The sequence below is a fragment of the Myotis lucifugus genome, unplaced genomic scaffold, assembly GCF_000147115.1.
Source record: "Myotis lucifugus unplaced genomic scaffold, Myoluc2.0 scaffold_113, whole genome shotgun sequence".
NCBI lineage: Eukaryota > Metazoa > Chordata > Mammalia > Chiroptera > Vespertilionidae > Myotis > Myotis lucifugus.
In genome coordinates this window covers 3,398,910-3,417,095 of record NW_005871161.1, presented here as the reverse complement: position 1 = coordinate 3,417,095, position 18,186 = coordinate 3,398,910, and the positions used below count along the sequence as shown (strand labels likewise).

The following is an 18,186-nucleotide window of genomic DNA, read 5'->3' as shown; positions in this document are numbered from 1 at the left end:
TTATAACTGGAGACTCTATAGTACATATGTGACAGGTTCCCCTAGACGCCATAGTATATAAGTAACTTAACGAGGGAATAGGAGCTATTTAAAAAAAATGGTGTATTACTTTCTTATCTTTTAAAGGTGACAACGTGGGATTGGACCCGAGCAGAGAAAACATTTTCAGTTTATGAGATCATGTGCAAGATTCTCAAGGTATGATCAATAGGTGGTAAAAATTTTCATTTTTCCTCAGCAAACAGTGGTTCAGCTCATAAGTAGAGTCTGAAAAGCAATGATGCATGATTATGAAAGAAAATATAAGATACAGGCAAATAAATTAGATGTAGGGTGTCCTAAAAATATATACATACACTTTGAATAATAATAAAGGCAATGTTTATGAAATACAGTTTATTTCCAAAATTGAGCTATCAGCAGTTAACACATGTATATATAATAGAATGCAGAGGTGTGTAGGCACCCTCATATTGGCTTAAATAATTGTTAAGCAGATTTTTCAGTTTCTCAGTCTGGGGAGGAAACAAAGAGGAACTTGGCAGAAATCCATTGAGGAAGAAGTAGAAAGTGCATTGGAAATAGCCTGAACTTAAACATCTGTTGTTACCATCGTTTTTGGCTAAGTAAAATATAAAAGAGAAAAATTTGGATATATTTGTTTTAGAAAATGTAGAAAATATAAAGGCATATGCAAAGAAAGCTAATTTGTGTGTGGCTTTTGTTTTTTTAATTATCAGGGTTAGGTTATCTCTCTGAGTATGCAAAACAACATACAATTATTTTTTATCAATTAAATTTCTGTGCTATACATAAATTGTTGTGATAGCAAATCATCCAGAATTCTTTATAATTTTAAATGGTTTCTGCAGCCATTTTAAATAAAGGAAATGGGAATACTTTATAAAAGCTAAATAATAATCTATATTCAGTTTCTGCTCTAGGGTCTGTAGGCTTGTTAAGGTTGACCTTGTTTATGTAATCAAGGAGAACTGAGTTCCCTGTACTTTATGTCAATTATTTCTCTTCCAGTTAAAGACTCAGTAGATTAGAAAATGCTGGAACATTTAAAACACAATGAAATGTATCAAAAGTGTCTGAAAGCAGAGACAAAGAAACATGATTACCTCAAAAGTATTCATAATATTTTTCCCTATTGAATAATTATAAATGAAAGCTGAAATTTATAATAGCACAAGAGCTAAATAAAAATATAGGTCATTGCTTGATCATCACTGTACATGGTTTTAGTTTTATTGTGGGATTAATGGTAGAACAACTCTGATATGCTTGAATTTATTGTTAATAAAAAAAAGTTCTGGAAACTTCTAAAAGATGTACTGGTATCTGAAGAAAAAGAGATCATACTCAATTTCAGTTAATAAAAATAATTACCAAAATGACTAATAAGATTGCTTTCTCTCTTTTTTGGGCGGGGGGAGGGGACTTTTTAAAATTGTTGATAGTATTACAGATGTCCCCCAATCTCTCCACTCCCCTGCTCCGTTTACTCTCTTCCTCTCAGCCCCTACCCCAGGCCAGGCCTTCACCACACTATTGTCTCTGACCATTGGCTATACATATATGTATATAAGTTATTTAATTAATCTCTACCCATCTCCCCCCACCCTGAGATATGTCAGTCTGTTCCATGTAGCCATGTCTCTGGACCTGTTTTTTTCATCAGTTTATTATGATCATTAGATTCCACATGTAAGTGAAATCATGTGATACTTGTCTTTCTCTGACTGGCTTATTTCACTCAGCATAATATTCAACAGGTCCATCTATGTTGTTGCAAAGTGTAGAAGATCCTCCTTTTCTACAGCTGCATAGTATTCCATGGTGTAGATGTACCACAGCTTTTTATCCACTCATCTACTGATGGGCACTTGGGCTGTTTCCATATCTTAGCCATTGTAAATAATGCTGCTATGAACATAGGGGTGCGCATATTCTTTCTGGATGGTATTTTGGAGTCCTTAGGATATATTCCCAGAAGTTGGAATCCTGGGCCAAAAGGTTGTTCCATTTTTAATTTTTTGAGGAAACTCCATGCTGTTTTCCACAGTGGCTACAGCAGTCTGCATTCCCACTAGCAGTGTTCTGGATTCTCTTTTCCCCACATCCTCACCAGCACTTGTTTGTTGATCTGATTGTAGCCTTTCTGGCAGCTGTGAGGTGATAGCGCATTGTAGTTTTTATTGGCATCTCTCTGATGACTAGTACCATTGGGCATTTTTCCATATGTCTATTGGCCATCTATGTATATCCACTTTGGGATGAGGTTTGTGTTGGTGTTTGTGTGGTGGGAAGCAGATAAAAGAACATAATAAGGAACATGAGCCTTATTAAGGAACAAAGGAGAGCCACTGAAGGATTTCAAGCATGAGGAGTGAAGCGTTTGCCCTTCTAGCTCCAGAGTGAGATCGGATTGGCAGGGTGGAGGAGGGGCAAGCCAGGGGCTTTCAAGTGTACGATATGATAATCCACCATCTGCGTATTTCCTTGTATGCTCATCATCCCAAGTTTAGTCTCCTTCTGAGCAGTGACCCTGTTTCATGAAGGTTTAGTGATATTGTAGCGTCTAATCTGTACGACTGGCACCTCCAGCCGCGCATTAGTCGACACCGACTTAAGGTATGAGCATGTCAGCCATTTGAATTGATGTTTGCCAGCCCGTGTAACTCCAGGTTTTCATCAGGACAGTGACCTCCTGGACCAGCGCAGACACTGTTTCACTGTGCAGTCCGAGTCCGGGGAGGACCTCTACTTCTCCGTGGAGTTAGACTGCGACCTTGCCCAATGGGAAAGAGCCTTCCAAACAGCAACATTTCTGGAAGTGGAGCGGATACAGGTGAGAGTCTGTGGCGTTTGAGGATCTGGGACATAGCGATGCATGTCCACTGGCTTCGAGTTCTCACAGAAATCCAAATTAGCACAACACCACCATTTTTGGAATCTTGACCTCCTTCTCAAACACATTCGATAATCAGCCATTGTGATTGAACGAATAGTAATGCAGCTCTGAAAAACATTTTAATTTCTCTACAATTTGATCTCTCGGGGCTATTTCCTATCACTCCTCAAAAATATATTGGAAATTTTCGTTAGAATCAGTTCCGCTTTAAATCTAAAATGAACACGCTCTGATTTTAATTATACTTCCCAAGGCTGTTTCCTGTTCTGTAATCATGACCACCTAATTTCCAGCTGAATGGCTTCATTCACTCAAAATGCTTTTTCTTGTTAGAAAGCCTTCCCTTCATATCTACCCTCCAAAACTACGCCCAGGCTTTGAAACTTTTTTCATAGGTCATATCATCTGTGAAAATTTTGCTGATTTCCAGTCTACCCTGCCCCCTGGCTACCACTACTCCTTGCACAACAGTTCTGTTCAATATTACTTGATTTTGTCACCAGTATTATTTCCATAGCTCTGCTCACAGTCTCATAGTGGAGTGAAGTGTGCTTGACATTGCTCACACTGAGTTACAGTTTGCTTGGGATATTTTATCCATCTACCAACCGAAGTACAATGCGTGTTGTGCATCACAAGTATTCAACGGATGCCGATTAAATTTTATTTCTTAAGCATGAAGTTATATCTAGATCAAACTTCATAGAATCCTCAGCCTCTCCAATTTATAGAACCATGAAATGGAACAGGCTAAGAAATATTGGGCCTGTCTCAATTTGAAAAGTCACCAATTGTTGATTTCTGAAGAATCATTCTGTTTATACAAGTAATAGGCGAGTGGTCAATATCTTTGGGAAACAGGTTGTGTCACATGGGTGAACAGATAGAGACTGTGAAGGTCAAGATATGTTTTCGTTGTTGTTTCTGCCTTGGTTACAGAATCTGTGTTTGTGTGCCTGAGAATTCTCTTTAAATAATGTCTATAAAATCAACATACCAAGAATTTAAGTAACACCTTGATCTTTAATAATCCACTTTTGGCTTAATGAAAATGAAGGGATAGTTAGCTGGAGGGCATGACAACTTAATCTTGCCTAAACCTAAAAATGTTTGTACCAGTTTTATTGGAAATACTATAGTAAGAAGAGTCGGTGTGGTACATGATAAAAACAATCCTTTAAAAAAGACTGGAAACGTGGTCCTGCATACCCCTTGGCAGGTCAAAAATCACTTGGATTCTTTTTTTTTTTAATTAACATTAAGATGTTGATAATACTATTTTCCTTACACGATTACTGCTGATAATATTAGCTATTATATAAGAATGCATTACAGAAGCTTTCACACAGTGTTGGATAACTATTAGCTATTAATACTGATCTTGGATCAATCACATAAAAAGTAACAGTGTTCTCTGTTCCGTCTAGTGCAAGACATATGCATGTGTACTAGAAAGTCATCTAATGGGACTCACCATCGACTTTAGCACAGGATTTATATGCTTTGATGCTGCGACAAAGGTAATGAGTTCGGGTCAGCTCTGAGAACTGTTCTGCAGACATTTTAATTTAGGAATGATTGAAATAACTTTGAACTCCTGTCAGCATTTTAATTATCATATGTCAAATATAAGATCCTCATTTTTTGTTAATAAAGGTTAAATTATGCTTTAATCTGTTTATAGAAAACAAAAGTTGAAAATTGTAATGAAACAAATGTGTTGGTACACAACACTAGAACTATATAAATTGAATATATATATATTCATTTTTTCTCTTTTACTAAAGCTATGGCCTTATATTGAGGAAAAATTCTCCTCCTCAAAAACATTTTTTGAACAAAATATCCCTTTGATTATTTTTCTTTAGCAACCTCTCTAGTATCAAAATGGGGGAAATATATTTTTAGCTTTATAGGTAATATGTTGGAATTATACCAGTAGAATGGAGGAATTTGAGTGTGAAGTTTCTGGCCAAGGAGTATAATCCTTGTAAATACTTAAAAGGTCTTGTACTGTCTGATTGTGTGCCCGTTCCACAAAGGTTATGTCTCTGGAAGGGATGCATACTGAATGATGAAGGGCACCTTCTGAGCCAGGAGTATCTCAAATATCTTCAAGATAAACTGACCCCTCCCCACCGCTAATCTCCTCCCAGTACTGGCGTCACTGCTGCACTTTCTGACTTGGGGCTCTGGCCTCCACATAAGCCATTCTTCTTCCCATAAGGACATACATTCCTTAGATCCACCCCACTTTCTTCTATATCAAAGAAATAAACTGATACATTCCTTCTCCCTCATTTAAGGACTAATGGCAATTCTCTACTGATAAGAAAATTATCAATAATATATCATAATGAGGTATAATGAGTTTATAAAATGAATTTATGTAATATATAATAATGAGACACAATGACCTTATATAAAATGAGCTTATATGATATAGAATAATGAGGTATAACACATTTATATAAAGTGCCATTCACTTGTTATCTATTTATTCACTAAACATTTATTATTTTTCAAGCCGAGGTCAGTCACCACCTGTGCCCTGCCCCCGCCAACCAGAATGAGCTGCACACTAATCTGTAGATGGCTGCTATTTATGCTGCCTTGGAAGTGCCCAGGGGAGGCCACGCTGAAAACTAAGTCCAGCTGCAGCTAGTGCTGGGCCTGGGGCCACTGAGTGAAGGGTATGGGGCACTCTGAGGCCAGATGCTGCTTGTTTGATAAATTTTAGAGAAGTCCAAAACATGAGCCAAGAGAGGCCATTTGTAGGAACTTATGATTATTTTATTTTATTCTTTTTAAAGTGTGAACTTTTAAATTAATATTTATTTTGAGTGGATTCTGAAGATACAATGCTTACAGAATTTTTAAGTTTTTTTTAAATTGTTATAATACATTTTAATATAAAATTTCCCATTTTAGCCATCATTAATTGTACATTCAGTGACATTAATTAATTTGTACTATTTCCAAAACTTTACATCACTCCAAATGAAAACTCTTTAAATCGTGAAGCAATAACTTCTATTTTCTTCAACCCTGCAGCCAGGATCCAACCAAATGCTGTCTACAAGAGGCTGACTTTATATCTAAAGAAAGACACAAAGGGGTTGGGAAAAAAAAGATGTAAAAATATATTCCATACAAATTGTGCCATAAGAGAGCTGGGTGACTTGCTTTTGTTTATTTTTTCCCCTTTAGGCTGTACTTTGGAGGTATAAGTTTTCTCATCTTAAAGGCTCTTCAGATGATGGCAAGAGCAAAATCAAATTTTTGTTTCAGAATCCAGATACTAAACAGATTGAAGCAAAGGTAAGCCCAAGTTCATCATATAAACCATCTCTAACTACATTAATACTGTTAAGAAGCAAAGGAGAGATAATTTAGAAAAATCAAAAGGCAAAAGCATACATTCCCTATTTACCTTGAACTGTACCTTATGGCCAAAAGAAAAAAAAAATTTAATGGTTAATTTTCACTAAAAAGCATAACTTAAAATAAATTATACTCAACAATTATATTTCTTACTTTTAATTCCTTATGGGCTTTATTTGTATCACACTACAATAACATTCTAGGAACTAAAAAAATCACTATTTTGTAGTTTCATACACTAAATAATAATTTTTAAAAAAATATATATTTTATTGATTTTTTTTTTTAAGAGAGAAAGGGAGAGGGATAGAGAGCTAGAAACATCGATGAGAGAGAAACATCTATCAGCTGCCTCCTGCACACCTCCTATTGGGGATGTGTCCACAACCAAGGTACATGCCCTTGACCGGAATCGAACCTGGGACCCCTCAGTCCACAGGCTGACGCTCTATCCACTGAGCCAAACCAGTTAGGGCCACTAACTAATAATTTAAAATGCTTAAAAGTTTCTGACTCTCTTGTATCATTTATTCCATTTTTGAATATGAATAAAAATCCTTAAAGAATATTATTTTTATATCAACTCATATTTTCTCATGTTATGTATAAAATGCACGAATGAATGATTTTTTGCTTTTCTTCATGCAAATTTTTAGTATTTTTAACTATATTAACTATGTTGTTTTTAACTCATCAAAAAGATTCACTACTTTGTTTTTTAGGAATACATATATTTTAAATATTCAAGTTTTGAATTATTTCCATTATTTTACTATGGAATTCACAATAACAATGTTTGGGTTGGAGTGAATTATAAATATAGTATTCCATTGTGGAAGGATGGGTAAATAATAAATACCAAAGTGAAAGTTTAATTGTCTGTGGGCTTGCCATACAGTGACTGCATTATGATGAGGTGCATTCTCTTGACACCTACTTTGTAAAGAGTTTTTGTCATAAATGGATGTTGAATTTTGTCAAAAGCTTTTTATGCATATATTGAGATGATTGTGAATTTTATCCTTATTTCACTTCATATAATGTTCTCAAGGTCCATCCATGTTGTTGTAAATGACACTATTTCATCCTTTCGTATGGCTGTGTAGACTCCATTGTGTATATGTACCACATCTTCTTTATCCAGTCCTCTGTCGCAGGGCACTTTGGTTGTTTCCATGCTTTGGCCACTGTGAGTAATGCTGCAATGAACATAGGGGTGCATATATCTTTGCGTATAAGTGATTTCGAGTTTTTCAGGTATATACCAGAAGTGGGGTTGCTGGGTCGTATGGTAGCTCTACTCTTAATTTTTTGAAGACTCGCCAGACTGCTTTCCATAGTGGCTATACCAGTCTACATTCCCACCAGCAGTGAATAACTTTAAACAACCAAGTACAACGATTAAAATTATATAAATTTTAAATTAATGAAATGCATTATTTTTTGAAGCAGAACCATGTGGCTCCTAATGTCATGACCACTCATATCCCTTTTCTTTTAGTAATTCATATTCAGTGTCCTTTGACAATGGCTAACTTATTCTAAAAGAGTAGTAAAAAATGTTTTCTAAAATCATTCCAATCCAAATTTATCATTTGATGTATGTACAAAGAAATAAAAATACTTTTAAAGTACTCCTGTGGTTCTCTTTAGTTACATTTTATCAAGAATAAAATTTTAATCAGGCCCAATATATTTTTATGCCACATTAATCAATACTGAAATGACTTTATGAATGATAGTATGCTTACTCCTTCAAGTTCTTAGATCACCATGATAGTAAACCTGCAATATATATTAATGTTACATATTGAACAGAAATTAAACAGTAGAGTTGCCATGCATTCGATATAACTGGTGATAGTTAAGTTTATTGCACTTGAAAAAGTCTATTATCTACTTGTATGGTTTATTATCCATTTTTTAAGTAAACTTTTTATTTTATTTTATCTGACCCATGTCTCTTTTCCTTTCAGGAGCTGGAGTTTTCGAATCTATTTGCTGTTCTTCACTGCATTCACTCGTTCTTTGCGGCCAAAGTAGCTTGTCTGGACCCTCTCTTCTTAGGCCATCAAGCTACTGCCTCTGCTGCGGCCAGTTCTGCTACGATGAGCAAAGCAAAGTACACAACTTGACACCCTGAGTTTTGTGTTGCCACTTACCATGACTGTATAAATAGATGAACAGCTTCGTCATTTTAGACCTTGGAGAGACAATAATATCATCAAGTCAAATGGGAACTTCAGCAGGAAAAGAAGGGATCTCCAAAGCATTTCTATTTTGGAGGCCTTGGTGAATAGTCCGAAAGGAACAGAACAGCTTGTTCGTTCACTCGGCTGACTGGTCACCAGTAGACTGCTTTCATCAGAAGTGGAGAGAAAAGAAGGAACGATGTGAATTATGTAAGTAATGTAAAAATTGTAAATTCTCTATAAATAAAATAAAAATACCGATTAAAGGGTTACTCCTGTATTTTAGGATATTTTGTATACAGAATACATGTTGGTTCAGATCACAAACTAATGCCCTATGATTACATCATGAGTGACCGAAAGGAGGCAGAAAACCTATGGCAGCAAGGATACTAGCATGCGGGGGGGAATAAATCTCATCAAAGGAAAAAAACACTCACTTTAATTTGCTGATGTAGATTTCTCCTTGTGTTATCATTTCATGATTTGGCACTGACACTCCGATTCCATCTTACTGTAAAATGTTTTTTTAAGAATTGCAAAAAGCTAGTAACATTGACCTGGGATAGACGCATTGTGAGATGAACTGTTTCCTCCTTGGAGCGCTTACACTGAAAGTGTTATTCACGGCCAGTGCCAATCAAATATGCCAACATGTGTTAATTTAATTATGATTGAAGGCAACAGTCCCAAACATCTTCTTCTGTCTTTCACTGAAGGAGATTTACATTTTACCTAATGGAATTTATTTTCCAATTAAAGTTTCCTAAACTTTCAGCGACCCCAAAATTTTCTAGAAAAAAAAACTGTGGTGTAAGGAACAATTCTTTGTAATCCTAATCCTAGCTCATCGTAAGCTAAAATGTTTCTAGAAAGCAGTCTCAAAGCTATTACTCATGTTCATTCAATAATTTTTTTCCCATTTTTAGTAACATTTAATGATAAAGTAAGATCTGAAAATTAAAAAATTTAAACTTCTATCTTACCACGTCATCACAAGTTATTATATAATTCTAAACAATGCGGATTCTTTCAGGTATATTTTCTTAGGAATGTAGATGTGAAGAGGCTAGAAATATGAAATCATGGGGGGAGGGAGGTGGGTAATACATGACTCAGATTCCAGATCTTACATAACGATTTGCATCACGTGGAAAACATGTTCTACCCTTCACTACAGCTGTACCGAGATCTGCCTGTAAACAACCAGCTGCCCATTAAAAAAGGAAAATATGCTTTTTTAAATTCACACCAACGTCCCCAACTAAATCAAAACTGGATTATTTCTACATGAAAATGACCAAAGATCTAATAAGGTGGTTTGATTTATTTTTTAAATAAGAGAAAAATATCACTCAAGAGGGAAAAATAATTTATAAAAAGGCACTACCATCATAATTAAAAATTTAATATGCAACTATTTCTATCATCATAGATTTTCAATTTACTTTTCATCTGATCAATTCTGAATCACATTAAATTTTTTTTAAAGGTAAGTTTCATAATTATACATGGGCAAGTATTAAGTTGGGCCTAGGACACATTATTAAAAGAACTGTGGAAAATTCAACAATAATTAATATAATTTATTCTGATCACAAAACTAAATACATATCCATAAGGAAGGTAATGCTGTGGAAATACTACTCATTATTTATCGATCAGACACAACAGTCATTCAAAATAAGAAGCCCACCAACGACAGGCTTTCCCAGGGTACTATTGAACTTATGGAGAAAAACAGAGGGAGGCATCGACCTTAGGAAGGAGGTGAACAGCAGAAAGCAGCCAGTTCATTACAGAATCCTTGCTACTAACTAGATGTTACCGTGGGGTGACATCTGTGTGTCATGAGTGTGATATGCTAGTCTCATGGAAATACGAAATGGGCAAGGTAGCTAAAAGAGAAACGTGTCAAACTCTATGTTAGGGTAATGTAATTATTGAAAAATGAATGCTAGATTTTTAAAAGCTCCATTGGAAATATACAAAATGCAATTTATTTAAATACCTTTTTTGTTACACCATAAAATGATTCTAGCCTGTGCTTATGTGTATGATGAAGGAAAAGGTGCACAAAGGAGATATGTATGGGTATATATCTCCTCTTGCCACAAACACATACGAAGATACAAACAAACACACATATATATATGTATATACATATGTATATATAATGAAATGTTAACCACAGATTATATGAAGAATATTTCAAACACATATACTTAATATCTTTAAATTTGCATTGTAAATGGTAACTTGAATTAAAATTTATGATAATACTGCATTTATTTTTGATACTATTGATAAAAAGGCCTAAATTACTACATTATATAATTGGTGGAGCAGCCGTCTATTAAAAATGCTATTCTACTGTTCATTTGTTAGCAGGTAGTATGTAACATTTTTTTTTACAGTGCAAATATTAGCCACTATCATTTGTCATAACTTGGATTACTGAATGAGAGAGCTTAGATATGAAAAATACTAAGATAAATCTCAACTTCTCATGTAATTAAGTTTTAGAAGCATTGGAAGTATTCACATTAAAACCTAGTTCACACTAGAGAACATTTTGACAGCAGAATGTTTAATTTTGTGTTAACCCCTCCAGTGCCTTGGTATATGTGTGTGTGTACATGATGCATATATACATATGTTTATATGTATACATGTGTATGTATACGCACTTTTAAAGGGTTCATTATAGTTGTACATAGTGCAAGCTCAAAGAGAATATTGTATTACAGATACTAAGGTCAGATTAGGGAGTTCAAGTATTTCCAATTTTGCTAACTACTATAATAATGTACTTTGCCTGATTAATAAAAAACCAATTAATTTAAGCTGAAGTAAATGAAAGCAGGGGCATTTTATATTTGTTATATTGGAACAAATATTTATTTAAAACTACTTTCATAGATAATGTAAGTATAATGTGTAGCCTAACATACATCATCCAACGCTATTTTTAAGGGAGAATAATCAACTAGTAATTTATTGCCCATTTTCCAGGCTTACACCGATGTATAGTTTGAAAGCCTTTGCTCACAGAACTGTCATCTAGCAAGTAGAAAAGTAATTACTTGAAAATAAATGTCAAGTCCATATTAACCATGTAAGCAGAGAAAGCATTAATTTGTACATCGACATTTCCCTCATTGATGACAAGGCGTGCTTCTCAACTTTGTCTACTTTGAATGCTGGATTTGAGAAAAGTTTAATTTGTTATTGTGAAAAGTACTGATTTAAAAATTTAGAATTACTGCTAGAAATCAGTAGTGTGGAGAACTTTATAAGCACAAGGACAATCTTGTGCTTTACTTTTTTTTAAGGTAAGTGTAGATGTTCTGATATTAAACACAAATAGTTTGCCACTCTTAACACTTCTATACTCATGAGCTCTCCTTAAAGAATCACCTTGTCACTCTAGAACTGTTATTTATGATTTATTCTTATTCCTTCATACTTTCAAATTATAACTCACTTTTTTGCACATTGGAAGTTCCTTTGGAAGATAAATAAAATATTGTAAATGTTATATATTTTATACATATGAAAATAAAAGGAAATACCAGAAATATGAAATGTAAATATATTTATTTCATTTTTTTATTGTTTTGGTGGATGTTTGTAGATAAAAATTAATATCTGTGGCAATAACTTGTCACCTTGTTCTTTAAGTTTATTAATGTAATACTAATAAAACTGTATCTTTTTTAATGGAGCATACGAAAAAATAAAAGCAAATACTATTTACTACACGTATCTTTTCACTTCTTGGGCTAGACTTGCCGGAATCGAACCCGGGACCCTTCAGTCCGCAGGCCGACGCTCCATCCACTGAGCCAAACCGGATCCGGCAGGGGGGGGGGGCTGACTTATTGGGACATGACCTGTTCTGGCTCATCAATATTTATGAAGATAAACTATCTGACCTCTAAGCTAGAGATTGAAGAAAGTTGTTGTTTGACAAATGACTAAAACAACCAGAATTACAACTTTGGAAAGCATGACAACGTTGATATCTTCACAATGGTCCATGGTAAGCTGAGTCTATATTGAGAAGACTGGTCTGACCGGGCATCATGATCTGGTCATCTGTAACTGAGAAGAGCTCATCACGTCATGTCATACAAGGCCACAAGCTGTCTTTAATTACAGTTCTATCAAATATTGATCACAAATCATTTAAAAACAAGTCTGATACCTATATTATTTCAGTAAGCAAAGAAACATCTCTCATTTTTTACGTTTTCTACTGAAAAAAAATTTGAAGAGTATATGCTCATCAGAGGTAATTTAAGCACTTAAGAATACAAGACAAAACAAAAAAATAATAGCTATTATATTAAATCTCCTAACCACAAAATTATGCACTATTCATTTTAGATAAATGTCATTCTACACATATGTCTATGTTTATATAGAGGTAAAACATTAGTTTGTATACAAGCACATGGATTTAAATGCTTGTGAAAATATATTCCCACAAAAATACAATATAAAATAGATAACTGTGCTTGAGAGGAGGAGTATATATGAATAAGAATAGCAAAATACGGATTTTTTAAAAGTTAACTACATACAGTTGGCCTTTGACTAATGTGAGGGTCAGGGAAATTGACTCATGTTGAAAATCTCCATGTAAATTTTGACTTCCCAAAATCATAATTACAGGCATTCCTTGATATCTGTGGGGAGGGAATGGTTGATATCCAGGATCCCTGTGGATACCAAAACTTGCTGATGCTCAAGTCCTGTATATAAAACTAGAGGCTCAGTGCATGGATTTTGCACCGGTGAGATCCCTTGGGGATCAGGCTGAAATTGGCTGACATCCCCCAGGGGTCCCAGATTGCAAAAGGGCATAGGCCAGGCTGAGGACCCCACTGGTGCATGATCGGGGCGGGGAGGGACCATGGGAGAGCTCCAGGGTGTGTATGGCCCTTCTCACCCAGTCCTGATCAGCTGGACCCCAGCAGCAAGCTAACCTACAGGTTGGAACATCTGCCCCCTGGTGGTCAGTGTGTGTCATATAGACTGGTTGACCAGTGGAATGAATGGTCGGACACTTAGCATATTAGCCTTTTATTATATAGGATGGTATAGAAAAAAATGCATAGAGTCAGCTCTCAGCATACACAGATGCCCAATCTCAGATCAAAAATAATATTTTTTGATTGGTTGAATGTGAGGATGCAAAAGCTGAGGATAAGACCGACTGTATATTTATTGAAAAAAAAATCTGTATATCAAGTGGACCTGTGTGATTCAAACCCATATTGTTCAAGTCAACTGTACTAACAAGAGTGGAATTATGTGTATATTTTAAATGGATCATGACCTCAAAATAATCTTTTTTAAAAAAATAATTTTGAAATTATGTCATTATTAAAAAAATATGTTATTGATTTTTTACAGAGAGGAAGGGAGAGGGATAGAGAGTTAGAAACATCCATGAGAGAGAAACATCGATCAGCTGCCTCCTGCACACCCCTACTGGGGATGTTCCCGCAACCAAGGTACATGCCCTTGACCAGAATCGAACCTGGGACCCTTCAGTCCGCAGGCTGACGCTCTATCCACTGAGCCAAACCGGTTAGGGCTCAAAATATTCTTTTATTAATTTTTAAGATAAATTAAGTTAAATTTATCTTATTAATTTTTAAGTTAAATTTTAGATACTAAAAGTCAACCTCTTCAGCATAGAGTTCTGCAAGTTTTGACAAGCGTATATGATTGTGTACCACCAGGATCAAAATATGGTCAATTCAGGTTCACCAGTAAGTTATTGGTGCCACTTGTAGACGGTCCTCTTCTAATCTCGAATTCCTTCAACTATTCATCTGTTTTCTGTACCCATAGCTTTCCATTTGCAAAATGGAAATGAACACTATGATATCTTTTGAGATTACCCCCTCCCTTTTGTGGGATAAGCTCTCTCCATAAAGTCTATGTTCTTTCAAGAGGAATACCAATTCTAATCCCTGTCCTTGAGACAGGCCATGACACAACCAAGTTCTGACATCTGAAAAAGCAAGCCTATTCCTCCTTCACACTTACCATCTGGCTTCTGTCCCCCCCTCGCTGCTGAAGCTGCTTGGGCTAAGCCATCCACCATCCTGATGGCCAGGCTGTCTTCCATTGTCCAGGCTGGGCTCTGCCACACCTGGGCCGCACCTCCCTCCGGGAAACATCCCGCACCTCTCCCCGGCTTGGCCTTCCTCAGACCATTTTCTTTCTTTCTGTCATTTGTGGGCTCCTTTCCACCCTTTCAGTCGCGTGTTCCTGGACATGCTGTTCTGATCCCACTCCTTTCGCCTTGCACCCTCCCTGGCACACACTCTCCAGAAGCGAGGAGCATCACAGATCCGGAGCTCTGGGCCCCTATAGCTGCCTGCTGGACATCTTCAACTGCGGCCCGCAGGGAACCCCACAGGAACATGACCCGGCTGCCATTCATTATCTCCTAATCTAATTTCCCTGGAAGTTGGTTTGATTGAAGGATGACTCCCAACTATCAGGGGCGGGTCACACCCTGGACAAGGGTGTCAACCACCAGAGGCTTTTACCTCTCCGCACCCCTCGAGGGGCCTCTCCTCCCGGTCCCCTCACCCACTCTTGGCGCTTGGGCTTCACGCACACTCAGCTGGCCTTCCCAACAGCCTCTCCCAGCTCCTCTCATAGACACGCACTGGCTGCGTCCTGAGGCCGGGAGGCTGTGCGGTGGTCGGCCCCCAAGACTGGGGACATCGCTGAAATAGCCCCCCCCCCCACGGCTTGTGAATAGGTGTCCATAGGAAATGCATTCCAACCCCATTTCTCTCCGTGACAGATCAACAACTGAAGAAGGTGCGAGTGTGTATGTAAGTTCAGCTGAGCCCCCTCTGGCTTTTGCTTCAATCAGGCCTAATGGGGGAAACGTTTACGGAGTTCAAGCCTTTTCACTACTGTTCAGCCATCAGTCAAAGCCAACAAGTTATGTCAGTTATAAAAAAGTTATGAAAAATTCTGTTTCAAAGGTAAAAGTAACCCCTGAGGGTTAAATGAAAGGAAAAAAGACATCCAGCTGCAATTGACACTGGAGAGAGCGAAAAGAATCCTATTTTCTTCTTGAACAAGGTGAAATTTTTATCAGCTGGATCCATTCTTCTCATGACTGAGGTTAAATCATTTTCCCATTTCCTGCCACCAGCTTTTTGCTCGAGTTTTGCATTATTTAGAGGGCAAGGCAACGTTTGTACATAAGGGAAATGCTTTTAAATCACATATTTAAAACTTCACATGCTACATACTTTCGAATTTAAAACAAGAAAAAATTGTAACAATATTACTCATTAATATTTACTAATAACTGTGGCCATTTGTAGTGTTAAACATGTTATTGACATTGTTTTCACTGTTATAGTGACAATACATATATATTTAAGTATGGTTTAACAAAATCTGATTCTCCTGGAATTTAGCCACATTCCATTTGTCTTATCTTAATGTGTTTAGTTGTGGTCCTTCGTAATATTGCTTACCTGAAAATGTAATCCTATTCAAAGGTTTTTGGACCATAAGAAATAGGGCATCAATTTTTATAGACTTTATATACATTTCTCAGCTTTTATGCCATCTCTCTAATAGAGGTCACAAACTAAAAGTCCTGGGCCTTTCACTTTTAAAAATTTAATAAGCTACTAGTATTTAAAAGGTAGAAAATTTTATTTTTTATATCCATCATTTATTGAAAAATTTGGCAAGTTATTAGCAAGCCCAAATTTCCACAGGACAGCAATCAGCTGAGGAGCTGGCTGGCCCATCAGGCTGCCACACCTCCCTCTCCTCATGGTCCCTCAGCTGCCAAGCCCCTGGTCAGTTGTCCATCATCCATCTACACAGTAATATGTCTTCCATTCAACCTAGTTTTCTCAAAGTACTTACCAGCCAGTTTCCTGTAGGTATTTGAGTTTATAGCTCCTGTCCTTAGTTATAAACATACTCTATAATAATAAAACATAATATGCTAATTAGACCAGATGTCCTTCCGTCCTTCTGGACCAGTGGTTCTCAACCTGTGGGTTGCCACCCCATTGGGGGTCGAACGACCCTTTCACAGGGGCCGCCTAAGACCATCGGAAAACACATAATTACATATTGTTTTTGTGATTAATCACTATGCTTTGTGTTCAATTTGTAACAATGAAATTGGGGGTCACCACAACATGAGGAACTGTATTAAAGGATCGCAGCATTAGGAAGGTTGAGAACCACTGTTCTGGACGAAGCCAGGGCTGCGAGGGAAGCCCGGGTCCCAGGTGCCAGAGGGAAGCGGGTGGCGGCAGCCGGGGGAAGGAAGGCCTACTTTTGCACGATTTCGTGCATCGGGCCTCTAGTAATTAATAATAGTGAACACTTCTATAGACGCTTTCTAAGTTCTTAACATGCATTAACTCATTTAATCCCAGAATAACCCTGGAGGGTGAACACTATCAGCATCCAATTTTACAGACAGGAAACTGATACACCAAGAAATTGAGAACTCACCCCACACCACACATTTTGTCTGTAAGGCCATCAGGCTCAGACCGGCGCTCTCCGCGATTACATTGACAATGTCCTTTCAGTCTGTTCATTACCTTCGTAAAAGAATGTCTTAGGAGTGCTAATTGTTTTCTTTGAAAAACCTAAAAAGCAAAATCTGAGTCCCAATTGGACCTTACATAGTATTTTATTTTATTTTATTTACTAGTAAGTCCATGGCACTTGATTGGACAGGCTATCCCATCTCTAACTAACGGCTTTGATATTACCTGACAGGAACTGGCAGGGGTGTTCCCTAGCATGAAGGCCCCTTTAGGGCTGTGCTCTGACAATGCAAAGATCTGGTCAAATGTTCCAGACACTGTCTTGCTAGTTTTTAGAGTGAGACTTCGTTTGATATTTTCAAACATAAAATGCTTAAATTACCAGGAAGCTGATGGACCATATATATATATGTCATTTTCAAGGAAGTAGGACTTGAACCCAGACCCATTTGGGTCCTAAATTCTGGTTTATTCTCCCATCCCACAGTGCCTCCAGGTGCGGATTAGTTGTTACTTGTTGTTCAGTAAGGCTTCTATGCACCCGGTATTCCTCGGGACGACTTGGAGGGTCTGCTTTGGAAAACCAATACTGTTTCATGGGCTTGAGGCTGAGACCATCACCCACCTGGGAGGCACATGCAGGACAAAGCCCAACAATGAACAGAATAAACGCAGTTTCCAGCACCTAATAAATTGGAACCACACTCTGAACTTAAATTAGTGCTTTCCAAATAACAGGCAGCTCCAAACGGGGAGGAAGGGCTGACCTAGGAGAGCTCCCAGGTCCTGAGTGCAGCTGCCAGCCAAGTTAGAATGTGCCTTGTTTAATCAGAACAAAAACAATCATGGTTAATAGAGCATGATTAATATTTCTTACCATTCTAGCTGGTTCCCCAACATCCTATTTCTGCCCCTATCAGAACCAGGCTGGTTCTGAGCAACCTCTGGCCTCAGCACTGGTGGCCGGACTCTGTTTTTCGTGAGCAGTTTTAACCGGCCCTGGCCCTGTCGCACTGAGGTGAGCGGCCCCCCTTTGGGGACACACTGGTGAAGAGAGCAGCCTTCTTCAGCAAATATGCCTCGCAGTTAAACGCGTATTTTTTGGTCACTCTAT

At 37.2% G+C, this 18,186-nt stretch overlaps 1 protein-coding gene across 1 annotated transcript in view; it reads left to right on the top strand.

The window, feature by feature from the left end:
* Positions 1-8,469, top strand: part of SNTG1 (syntrophin gamma 1) — a 74,314-nt gene extending 65,845 nt beyond the window's left edge. Inside the window, exons 15-19 of the mRNA XM_023757776.1 lie at positions 127-198; positions 2,705-2,857; positions 4,348-4,440; positions 6,131-6,241; positions 8,281-8,469. Coding sequence (XP_023613544.1) covers positions 127-198; positions 2,705-2,857; positions 4,348-4,440; positions 6,131-6,241; positions 8,281-8,439 — 588 coding nt within the window. The 3' untranslated portion in view covers positions 8,440-8,469. The remainder of the gene's footprint in view (positions 1-126; positions 199-2,704; positions 2,858-4,347; positions 4,441-6,130; positions 6,242-8,280) is intronic.
* The last annotated feature ends 9,717 nt before the right edge of the window (positions 8,470-18,186 follow it).